Source organism: Aquarana catesbeiana, linkage group LG11, assembly GCF_042186555.1.
Source record: "Aquarana catesbeiana isolate 2022-GZ linkage group LG11, ASM4218655v1, whole genome shotgun sequence".
Classification (NCBI taxonomy): Eukaryota; Metazoa; Chordata; class Amphibia; order Anura; family Ranidae; genus Aquarana; species Aquarana catesbeiana.
In genome coordinates this window covers 2,432,722-2,446,009 of record NC_133334.1, presented here as the reverse complement: position 1 = coordinate 2,446,009, position 13,288 = coordinate 2,432,722, and the positions used below count along the sequence as shown (strand labels likewise).

General features: G+C 42.2%; 1 protein-coding gene across 1 annotated transcript in view; it reads left to right on the top strand.

The window, feature by feature from the left end:
* Window positions 1–6,499, top strand: part of LOC141111802 (uncharacterized) — a 275,091-nt gene extending 268,592 nt beyond the window's left edge. The window contains exon 9 of the mRNA XM_073603937.1: window positions 2,154–6,499. Coding sequence (XP_073460038.1) covers window positions 2,154–2,539 — 386 coding nt within the window. The 3' untranslated portion in view covers window positions 2,540–6,499. The remainder of the gene's footprint in view (window positions 1–2,153) is intronic.
* Window positions 6,500–13,288: the final 6,789 nt, after the last annotated feature.

The following is a 13,288-nucleotide window of genomic DNA, read 5'->3' as shown; positions in this document are numbered from 1 at the left end:
GAAGGAATAATCTGTAATATTTCTGTACTTTATTCCTTCCTCCAAAACCCTTCCTCTATACTGTGTAATAGGTCCACCACAGCTCCAGTGGTCGCATCAAGTACAACTCAGGACCAATAGTTCTGCATCGTATGTGAGGACACCGAGGGTCCTCCTACAACCCGAAGCTCTGGAGAGAAGAGAAGATCATCAGTGGCTGGAGGAGTGAGGAAAAAAGGTAAGTATTACAGCTGCCATCCCCTAAACTTAATAAGCATTTAACCCTTGCAGTGCAAGGGGTTTTTTTTTGTAATTCCTGAAGTTCAGTCTTAGGGCACTTTTACACTAGGGCGTTGGCGGTAAAGCGCCGCTACTTTTAGCAGCGCTTTAACGTCGTTTTAGCAGCACTTTTTGGCCGCTAGCGGGGGTCGAAAAATGGTTAAAACCACCCGCAAAGCGCCGCTGCCCATTGATTTCAGTGGGCAGGGGTGCTTTAGGAGAGGTGTATACACTGCTCCTAAAGCGCCTCAAAGAAGCTGCTTGCGGGACTTTTTTTATGTCCTGCCAGCGCACCGCTCCAGTAGGAAAATACTCAAAAAAACAAGAAAAATAGCCCTGGGACTTTAGATGAGGTGAGAGAGGTTTAGCCAATGTCCACAGCGAACACAGAGACAAAATCAATTTATTCATTTCAAAATGTTATGCAACGGAGCGGTAACAACAATGATTGTGAGTTACCAGGCATAATAGCCAATGTACACAACACAGATGAACGTAAATATACAAAGATTTATTACAAATGTTATACATCAATGAGCAACAATAAAACTTGAAAGTTGCTGGGTCAGTAAATACACATACAGAATAAGATGATAAAATGTACATACATGTGGACAGGGAAGTATGTGAACATAATGCATACATCAATACTACCCAGCATGTACTGGCATAAAACAAGCTCATTGATGTATAACATTAATAATAAAATTTGTATATTTACGTTCATCTGTGTTGTGTACATTGGCTATTATGCCTGGTAACTCACAATCATTGTTACCGCTCCGTTGCATAACATTTTGAAATGAATAAATTGATTTTGTCTCAGTGTTCGCTGTGGACATTGGCTAAACCTCTCTCACCTCATCTAAAGTCCCAGGGCTATTTTTCTTGTTTTTTTGTGCACTATTAGGGATGGAGGTGTCAGAGGGGTCACATCAGACCTTAATCTTCCTTTTCAGTATGAAAATACTCGGGCTTTCACACTGGGGTGGCATCGGAGGCGGTTTTCAGGCGCTTTACAGGTGCTATTTTTAGCGCTATAGTGCCTGTAAAGCGCCTCAGTGTGAAATTGGTCTTAAAGATGAAAGAACATCCTGTAGCTTCTACTAGCGATAATTTTATTCTAGAATCCCTTAGAGGCCCTAAGACTTCAAAAACTTTTGTGCTCAATGCTGTGATAAGCTGCAGTTTTGAGTCGGCCGTCTCCTTTTCAGCTGTTGTCAGTTAAGCTGCAATGGGGGGAGGGGTGGGGGGGAACAGGTAAGTACTCATAAGGGGTAGCGAGCACCTAGCAATATGGGACAAATACTACATGTACCTTGTCCCATAGGGGGCAGAACTGTGAAAAAAATGATAATGATGGATCTTTAGGGTTATATTTCCAAACCAGATTTACTATTTATAATACAGAATCTTTCAAGATCTGAAACAAAGTGGGTAATAACTATTCACAAAGCCGACAATTCCACCGTCCTGCTTCCCAAAATATCCGTGCCTTAAAGTGAGCCCATTCTTACTTGTGCAGTGCAAACCAACAAGCTCCCTTAATTTTCCCAACCCCCATCTTCCTCAGCAGCACATACTCCCCTTCCCTCCCCTCCCCCACCACTCCACTCACCTGTCAGCAGCAGGAGAAGCCATATAAGCTCAAAGTCCTTCAAGTCTCAGTATACACTCTCCCCATGTGACAACTCTAGTACATGCTGATTGGCCCACTGCCACATGCATCTCCATACCTGGAAGTACAGGTTGTCTTCAGCCTCTGGTGGGGAGTGAAGTAAAGGTGAGTATGTGTGGTGGGGGAGGAGGGGATTGAAGAGAAGATGAGTATGGTATCTGACATCAGACACATCATGGCTGGCTCGCCAATAATGACGATGTTCTTCCCTCCACAGGACCAGAGAAGAAGTTACAAATACGGGAGATTAAATGTGTGACGGAGCTCCCCCAGGTGGGTGAGGAGGTGACTCTTGTAGCGTACATTGAAAAATGTCAGGAAGACAGTGCGGAGTTCACCTGGTCTAAAGGAATGCGTTCTATTGATGGAGAAATAGAGAACAGACAGGACGGCACCGACTGTACATCCACCATCACCTTCAAACCGGAGGACTCGGATCAATCAATCAAATTGGAGGTGTTTTATAATTCTAAGACTGCAGAGAAATTCTTCACACTGCCACTGAGGAGGAGATCCAAGGAGAGACTCATATCTTCTCATAAACGGTGCTCATCTGACCAAATGAGGAGTAGATCCAAGCCGAGACTCCTATCTTCTCATTAATGGTGGTCATCTGACCATATGAGGAGGAGATCCGAGGAGGGACTCCGATCTTCTCATTAATGGTGGTCATCTGACCATATGAGGAGGAGATCCGAGGAGGGACTCTGATCTTCTCATTAATGGTGCTCATCTGACCATATGAGGAGGAGATCCGAGGAGGGACTCGTATCTTCTCATTAATGGTGCTCATCTGACCATATGAGGAGGAGATCCGAGGAGGGACTCGTATCTTCTCATTAACCGCTTGCGGACCGCTGCCTGTACATTTACGTCGGCAGAATGGCACGGCTGCCCAAATGGACGTACCTGTACGTCCCTTTGAATTTGCTGCCGTGCCATCGCGTGCACGCCGCCACCGGCGCATGCCCACCGCAAGCTCCGTGAGTAGGATCACGGTTCCCGCGGACTCGATGTCCGCGAGGATACCCGCGATTGCCTCACAGAGAGAAAGAGCGGGGAGATGCTAATGTAAACAAGCATCTCCCCGTTCTGCCTAGTGACACTGTCACTGATCACCGCTCCCTGTGATCGGGAGCGGTGATCAGTGATGTGTCACTCATAGCCACACCCCCTAACGGTTAGAATCACTCCCTAGGACACACTTAATCCCTTCCTAGCCAGCTAGTGGTTAACCCCTTCACTGCCAGTGTCACTTTTACAGTAATCAGTGCAATTTTATACCACCGATCTCTGTAAAAATGACAATGGTCCCAAAAATATGTCAAAATTGTCTGATGTGTCCACCATAATGTTGCAGTCACAATAAAAATCGCTGATCGCCGCCATTACTAGTAAAAAAAAAAAAATTAATAAAAATGCCATAAAACTATCCCCTATTTTGTAGACGCTATAACTTTTGCACAAACCAATCAATAAACGCTTATTGCGATTTTTTTTTTTTTTTTACCAAAAATATGTAGAAGAATACGTATCGGCCTAAACTGAGGAAAAATATTTTTTTTAAATATTTTTTGGGGATATTTATTATAGCAAAAAGTAAAAAATAATGCGTTTTTTTCAAAATTGTCGCTCTATTTTTGTTTATGGCGCAAAAAATAAAAACCGCAGAGGCGATCAAATACCACCAAAAGAAAGCTCTATTTGTGGGAAAAAAAAGGAACATCAATTTTGTTTGGGAGCCACGTCGCACGACCGCGCAATTGTCAGTTAAAGTGACGCAGTGCCAAATCGCAAAATATGCTCTGGTCTCTGGCCAGCCAAATGGTCCGGGGGTGAAGTGGTTAATGGTGGTCATCTGACCATATGAGGAGGAGATCTGAGGAGGGACTCGTATCTTCCCATTAATGGTGGTCATCTGACCATATGAGGAGGAGATCCGAGGAGGGACTCGTATCTTCCCATTAATGGTGGTCATCTGACCATATCAGTGACAGTATTGAAGCCAGAGGATCAGTATGACAGAATGAGGAGTCATTGGATCTCTCCGGGATCTGATGGATATTCAGTGAGGACATCTTCTGTATCGTTATTGTGACACTTCAGTGTAATGACCGGATTACATTTTATATCACTTCTATACATATGAAAACTTTCTCTGCTGGTTATCTGAGTGTCAGAGAATGTGGCTGAATGGTGAAATCAGGCTGTAAGAGTTTCCTCCCCCAGGAGCCCCACAGTCAGGACACCACATAATGTATATAGAGCTCAGCTCCTCCCACACATTATATAATGTATATAGAGCTCAGCTCCTCCCACACATTATATAATGTATATAGAGCTCAGCTCCTCCCACACATTATATAATGTATATAAAGTTCAGCTCCTCCCACACATTATATAATGTATATAGAGCTCAGCCCCTCCCACACATTATATAATGTATATAGAGCTCAGCCCCTCCCACACATTATATAATGTATATAGAGCTCAGCTCCTCCCACACATTATATAATGTATATAGAGCTCAGCCCCTCCCACACATTATATAATGTATATAGAGCTCACCTACATAGTTACATAGAAGGTGAGGTTGAAAAAAGACACAAGTTCATCAAGTCCAACCTATATGTGTGATTATTATCAGTATTACATTGTATATCCCTGTATGTTGTGGTCATTCAGGTGATTATCTAATAGTTTCTTGAAGCTATCAATGCTCCCCGCTGAGACCACCGCCTGTGGAAGGGAATTCCACATCCTTGCCGCTCTTATGCCCTGTACACACAGTCGGACATTGATCGGACATTCCGACAACAAAATCCATCGGATTTTTTCAGACGGATGTTGGCTCAAACTTGTCTTGCATACACACGGTCACACAAAGTTGGTTGGAAATTCCGAACGTCAAGAAGTGACGTACAAGACGTACGACGAGCCGAAAAAAATGAAGTTCAATAGCCAGTGCAGCTCTTCTGCTTGATTCTGAGCATGCGTGGCATTTTGTGCGTCAGAATTGTCTACACACAATCACAATTTACGCAAACGGATTTTGTTGTCGGAAAATTTTAGAGCCAGCTCTCAAACTTTGTGTGTCGGAAAATCCGATGGAAAATGTGTGATGGAGCCCACACACGGTCAGAATTTCCGACAACAAGGTCCTATCACACCTTTTCCATTGGAAAGTCCAATCGTGTGTACACGGCATTACAGTAAAGAACCCGCTACGTAGCTTAAGGTTAAAACTCTTTTCTTCTAATTTTAATGAGTGGCCACGAGTCTTGTTAAACTCTCTTTTGCGAAAAAGTTTTATCCCTATTGTGGGGTCACCAGTCCGGTATTTGTAAATTGTGGGGTCACCAGTCCAGTATTTATATATTGTGGGGTCACCAGTCCGGTATTTATATATTGTGGGGTCACCAGTCCGGTATTTATATATTGTGGGGTCACCAGTCCGGTATTTATACAATGAAATCATATCCCCTCTCAAGCGTCTCTTCTCCAGAGAGAATAAGTTTAGAGCTCACAACCTTTCCTCATAACTAATATCCTCCAGACCCTTTATTAGCTTTGTTGCCCTTCTTTGTACTTGCTCCATTTCCAGTACATCCTTCCTGAGGACTGGTGCCCAGAACTGGACAGCATACTCCAGGTGCGGCCGGACCAGAGTCTTGTAGAGCGGGAGAATTATCGTTTTATCTCTGGAGTTGATCCCCTTTTTAATGCCAATATTCTGTTTGCTTTGTTAGCAGCAGCTTGGCATTGCTGAGCCTATCATCCACTAGGACCCCCAGGTCCTTTTCCATCCTAGATCCCCCCAGAGGTTCTCCCCCCCAGTCTATAGATTGCATTCAGATTTTTATCACCCAAATGTATTATTTTACATTTTTCTACATTGAACCTCATTTGCCATGTAGTTGCCCCTCCCCCATTCATTTGTTCAGGTCTTTTTGCAAGGTTTCCACATCCTGCGGAGAAGTTATTGCCCTGCTTAGCTTAGTATCGTCTGCAAATACAGAGATTGAACTGTTTATCCCATCCTCCAGGTCGTTTATAAACAAATTAAACAGGACCTCACAGATCAAATAAACTCTTTTATACCTCTATTAGTGCCTGTGCATTGGAGGTATGTTTAATATCTATATCATTGCTCTACACCAATCCTCCCGGTTAACCCCAGTTCTCTATGCCCATGCCCATAATGTTTAGCAAGTACGAGTGAGAGATTCATTCCTCTATATTAACTATTTCTCTCTAGATCTACCTAATTTAATATTTTCTTTAACATTTCATAGATATCTCTTCTGCACCTGCTCCTGAAGAGTGGCATTGTAGCCACGAAACGCGTCGAGCTATTAGATGCTCCCGCTTGCTATATTACTTATGACTGTTACCAGTAATATGTCCACATTGGGATCATACCAGTTTATAGTATGTTTTATTATGGATATACACAGCAATCAGTCTGATGTGTTTATACTATGTTACCATTGTGTTACTATGCGATTATGTTATTATGTCAGTATGTACTATGTTGAGGAATAAAGTTTTTCCATTTTACAATGATTGGTTATTACGTTATTATATTTAGAAATATGGTCACTATTGTTGGTTTATTTACCAAACACTACCGCAGTAATATGCTGAGATGTCTCCTGGCTGCATGTTTCATGTAAAGTCCCAAACCCGGTTCTCTCCGATTTTTCATTATTGGGGATGGAGGCACATTTATTTGGCCTCATACAAAGTCCCAAACATTTTTCTTTCTTTTTTTTCTAATTGCTCTACACCGTTTTACTACAATGACAGTGCGGGCAAAGCTTACACCCCAAATGATTTAAGGAGAATAATGTGTGTTCTGTCTGGCTCCTCCCACACATCATAGAAATGTATATAAGGCTCAAATCTGTCTGGCTCCTCCCACACATCATACAATGTGTATAAAGCTCAGATCTGTCTGGCTCCTCCCACACATCATAGAATGTATATAAAGTTCAGATCTGTCTGGCTCCTCCCACATATCATATAATGTATATAAGGCTCAGATCTGTCTGGCTCCTCCCACACATTATATAATGTATATGAAGCTCAGATCTGTCTGGCTCCTCCCACACATAGAATGTATATAAGGCTCAAATCTGTCTGGCTCCTCCCACACATCATATAATGTATATAAATCTCAGATCTGTCTGGCTCCTCCCACACATCATATAATGTTTATAAAGTTCAGCTCCGTCTAGCTCCTCCCACACTTCATAGAAAGTATATAAAGTTCAGCTCTGTCTGGCTCCTCCCACACATCATAGAATGTATATAAAGCTCAGATCTGTCTGGCTCCTCCCACACATCATATAATGTATATAAAGCTCAGCTCTGTCTGTCTCCTCCCACACTTCATAGAATGTATACAAGGCTCAGCTCTGTCTGGTTCCTCCCACACATGACTATAAGATCTGAGAGGTGATGGCGGTTGCAGGAATTGGGGGTTTAGGACGGGTCAGAACTTTCTATGCTGAACCCAGATTTGTATTATAGAACTTCCCGGCTTTGATTGGCCCAGCAGACATGTAAAGACACGTGGAGGGATCTGCAGACTATCGCATACAACTCCCAGAAAATTACTGACATGACAGGTTCTCTTTACCAGACCTGACTGTAGCGGTGCCCCAGAGGGGTCTCTGAGTGTAATAACAGTCCATCAGCTTGTTTTTGTTGTTTTTATTGAGATGATTTAAATTGGATGGGGAAAGGGACATGGGATGCCCAGATAATTGATCTTGTTGGTTTGAACAAAGGATTATTGGATCTATACTGGCAGACGTCTCTAAAGCTCCACATTCCTCCAGCACATTACTTGAGATCACTTCATTTTCTCTACTGTACAATCCTAGATTCCTGTCAGTCAGCACATGGTGGGGCCTCACTCTGAATAAATCCCAACTCTCCAATATCTGCCATTTGCTCGCAACCAATAGCGATGAAAGAAGTACTTTTGTGCTAACTGAATCTTGGTGGACTACTGATCCCAGAAAGTCCTGTGCAAGTCCTGCCAACCCTCCTGGCTGCAGCAACTTGATTCAAACACCGGTGACATCACAGTCTCTCCTTCTGGCTTCACATCCAGGTGTCCTTTTATGAAAGTGCGGTAAAATACCGCTTTTCAGTTCTCAGGCATTCTCAGAGGAGATCGCTCTCCTCTGAGTGCCTGTTTATGAAGGTGTGTAGATCGCTTCTCATGTTGAGTTGAGGAGCGATCTACAAACGCCGGGAACTCCTGAGAATGGCTCCTCTCACTATAATCTCGTGTGATATAGCGGGATTACAGTATGAGGAACCATAAAATACAAAAGTTTAACACAAATCAGCACACATTATTCCCCAACATATTAATAAAATAATAAAGATAAATTCCCCCTACACAATATACATTAACCTAATTATAAAAAAAACATTGTTTTTATCAATATTTAAAGATCATACATGTCCCTATTTAAATGTGAATGGTGTATAGTAAATGAATGTAATGCACATATGTAATGCAGCTATACACCATTCATATAAATGCAAAATACATTTATAATCATAAAAAAATCATTTTAATAAAGTATACAAGTATAAATATTTATTACTAAATTAAAACAAAATATATTTCATTATAGATAAACATAAAAATTGATAAACTGGTGCGATGCGAGAACACTGCGAATCCACTGCGGGTTCCCGCATCGCACCGACTCGCATGTCAGTTCACACTGCCATATGCGAATCGCTGGGGAGTGTCAATACATTGTTAACGACACCCCCAGATCAGCTTGCATATCGCACTGCGAACTGACAGTTCGGACATGAATCGGATCGCATATGTGTGAACACACATGCGATCCGATTCTGGTCCGAACAGAAAAAAGGGTCCTGTGCGTGTTTGCACCGAATGCGGTGCGATATCAGCCATACTATCTGTACAGCTGATATCGCACCGCACAGACATCGCATGTAATGTGAATGGCAGTGTGCTGCAAATAACATGCGATGGCTGTGCGATGTCCGGCATCGCACAAGTGTGAACTGGGCCTAAAAGTTAACACCCCCAAATCAGTTCGCATATCGCAGTGCGATCTACAAACTCGGACAGTAATCGAATCGCATGGGTGTGAACACCCATGCAATCCGATTCTGCTGTGGACCAAAAAAAGGGTCCTGTAAGAGTTTGGTCCGAGGGCAATGGCTGAATGTATGGCTGAAATCGCATCGCACAGAGATCGGATGTGATTTTGCACTGCGGTGCGAATCACATCCGATCTCGGACACCGCAGCAGTGGGAACTGGCCCTAAATCATATTGCATTTGCACCAAAATGGTACAGGACCCTTTATTTGGTCCGCACTGGAATCGGATCGCATGGGTGTGAACACCCATGCGATCCGATTCCTGCACCATTACATAGTTCGCACTGCGATCTGTGAAATGATCTGGGGGTGTCATTAACTTTACATTGACACCCGCAGTGGTGCGCAGATGTCAATGTAGGTGCGATGTGAAAACCCGCACAGGAATCACGCTGGTTCACGCATCGCACAAGTGTGAACCCAGCCAGAGACGTGAACATCTAAAAAAAAATATATATATATATATAGCTATATATAGATACATATATATATATATATATATGTATCTATATATAGCTATATATATATATATATATATATATATATATATATGTATGTATGTATGTATATATATATGTATGTATGTATATATATATATATATATGTATATATATATATATATATATATATATATGTATATATATATATATATGTATATATATATATATATATATATATACATATATATATATATATATATATATATATATATATATATATATATATACATATATATATATATATATAGCTATATATATATATATATATATATATATATATATATATACACACTATAAATTCCTATCCTGCTGGTTTTGGGGTGTGTAATGGCTCTGACTGTTTGGTGAAAGAAAGAAGTCAAAAGACTTCTTTCTTTCTCCAGAATATCAGCCAGTTTCAGGCTTCTCACTCTGATTCTCCACTTCTGAAATGGTGAATCAGAAAGTGAGAATTCTGTCACAGATCGCCAGTGAGGTGTGGAGATCGCACCTTCATAAACTGGCCGTTTCTGTGAATTCTCACTGTGCTGAGATAATCAGCGGAGAACATGTTCTCCGCTGATTATCTCAGTTTCATAAACTGGTAAAGCGCTGAGATCAGCGGTGAGACTCGGGATCGCCGCTGATCTCAGTTTCATAAAAGGACACCCCAATCCTGGCATGTCTCTCCCAGATCTTCTCACTGTGCCTGTCACTCACCGACCCCGGAATGGATCCCTCCTAGTGACTTGCCTGGCAATGCTCCTTGCTGTCCTCTTCCTGCTCTTGTTCAGGACACCCCGAGATAGGGTTTGTATGAAGGGGTTCCCTCCCAGCTTCCGAGCTCCAAACCCAGAGTCACTCCCCCAGAAATGGGGCTCCCCACAGGGCCACGACAGCCTAACACTCAGTTCTTGCACCCGAACAACAACTCCCCCAGTGGGCTGACCATGAGCATATATAGGAGGCCTGTCCCATGCCAATCCTAGTTGGGGATTGGTCAGGGCTCCCAGATACACTCCATGCCACTCCAATCCTCTGCCCTGCCCCTTTTCCAGAACCTTCCAGAAACAGAGGAGGCACCAGAGAGATGAAGAGCATGTCAGTCACTCACTGCTATACTCAAAACCTCTCCCAGATCGTTTTAAATACTCTAATCATCTTATATCTCCACATCTTCCCTTATCTGGGATTCTTAACAACCCTATGTTCCCCCAGCCATGCAGGCTTCCGAAAATTTTATATGGTGGCATGTTAAAAATGTTAAATTTATACATGACCTTTCATCGTTAGAAGGGATCAAAACACAATGTTATCTTTCGAAAAATTGGCATCTTCCTCTATCAGAACCTTCACACTTAATTCTAATTATGGATTTTATAAATACCCTTCTCTCTCCTTCTTCCATAACATGTCCGACCCTCTTAACACCTTTTAAAAAAATATGCAAATTAAATCCACATTCCCCTGGAATTATTTCTCTTATTTATGCGTCACAACTGTCTTCCCAAACCGTTAGTAAACCTGCCGATGCTCTTGCTTGGGAAATTGATCGAGGAGATTCTTTAGATATCACTGAATGGAGTAAAATCTGACTTATGTAGCTAAATGTTCAATCAATGCTCTAGCCCAGGAGAATGCATATAAAATACTTCTTCGCTGGTATATGACTCCAACAAAATGATCACATATTTCTCCTTCAATCCCCCCTTTTTTGCATTAGAGGGTGTAATTCTAGGGGAAATGTATTGCACATCTGGTGGGAATGTCCTATTGTCCAGAAACTATGGACACAGATTTATGATATGATTAACATTTTAAACAAACCCATAAATCTAGAACCCATGGGAAGCCTTACTAAATAAACCACATTCGTGTTTTAGAAAACCCAAGAGAAAATTGATCTCTTTTATCTTTTTGGCCACAAGAAAAACTATTGCTAAAGCTTGGAGAACTCCATCTCTGAATGTTAGAGAAGTGAAGCAAAGAATTACGGCACCATGGATCATGAGAAATTAACATCTATCCTACTTGATAACCAATCTAACTTTTTACTGATCTGGTCTCCATGGCTGGACTTTACCAACACACTTAATATTGATAATTCTTTGCTTTCTCACTAAAATTATAAAGTTACATCCACCATTCATACAACACCCAGCATATCTCATCCCACCTTTTCTTCTACTCTTCTTGATTTCTTCTCTTTTTTCATCACTTTCTCCTTTTAATTGTGTTTTTTTTTTATTATTGTTAACTATTCTCAATATTTTTAAAATGTATATTCATTGGTGTTATTCTATATAACATATTTATATAACCTTGCTTATGTATTCTATTATATTTTTCTTAATAAATAAAAACATTGTAACAGTAAACCATTGTTTCTAATTAGACTAAAAAGCCATGCCCAGTATGCAGCATTATTTAGCCACACCCACTCCATGCCACAGCGCACCGTAGGTCGCCATCTCCCTGGTAGGGGCCCTAGTGCATTACTTTGACCAGGGGCCCATGATGATATTAAGATGGCCCTGCTGGGGACCGAATGGCTTTCTGCAGACCTCCCCACATTGCAAATGAGCACTCAATTCTTGTAGATGGTCCTACCAAGCCACCATTCCTCCTTAATCTCCAGGAACCGGGCCCAGGCCGCACCACCTGGCACCTGCAATGGCTTGGGGACACGTAGATACTCCCAGACCAGGAAATATCCAAACTACTGCCCTTCAGCTGTTACTGAACTACACGTCCCATGAGGCATTATAAAGCTCTGACATTCAAAGACATGACTAGGCATGATGGTGTAATGTCACTCCGAGTATGAAAGGGGTTAAAGCCGTTTAGAACATTCCATTTCCGAACACAAAGTCAGCTACCGAACACTTCAATCAGCCGAACAAGGAACCCATATAAATAATTCTCCCCCCAAATATCAGACAAGGCTCTTTCTTAAAGTTCAAGCAGGAATGACTCTTTATTCAAAAACATGTTTTACAGATCCTACTTCAAAACACTTCGCCCCCACCCTTGGAAAACAGGACGGGTTAAACTGTCCAATGACAATGGACACACGGGTCAAGTGTGTTTAATGTCTCATCAGTACGCAGTCTTATCAACAGGGAGAGCTGTTGAAGGAATCCTCCCTCCCTCCATAGAGATACACATCCTGTGATCCAAGGCAGACAGACACAATAGAACATTGGAATACAGCCCCACCCCAAACTAGCACAGCAAATAGTACACAACAGCATGAGACAACACACAATATATACACACAACATTGTGAAGCAGTCACTTTTTATAATATGGCACATACGGGGTTCCCAGAGTTTTGTGTTTTGGGGGGACATGGACTTGAATAGTAACATTACTTCCAGGGTCCCCAGGCATACAGCTCACAACGAGCACTGTTCCCCCAAATGCCAGGGCCCATAATCGGTAGGCAAGAGGCTGGCATTCAGTCCCCTCCAAAAGCCTCTGTCCTGGCTAGGTCTGTCACATTTCTCCCCTTTCAGCAGGAGACTAACACAGGAGGAGACCCCAGATGGGTTGACTCCGAAGTTAGTCAGTAGTTCCAGTCCTCTAATGCTGGTATCCACACCGTACACCAAACAAATTGTTCCAAACAGAGTATTACTCACCCAGCCAACCTCTGCTGCTCTCAGAGAACATGCCTGCTGCTGGGGAGAGACCTGGACTGGCCC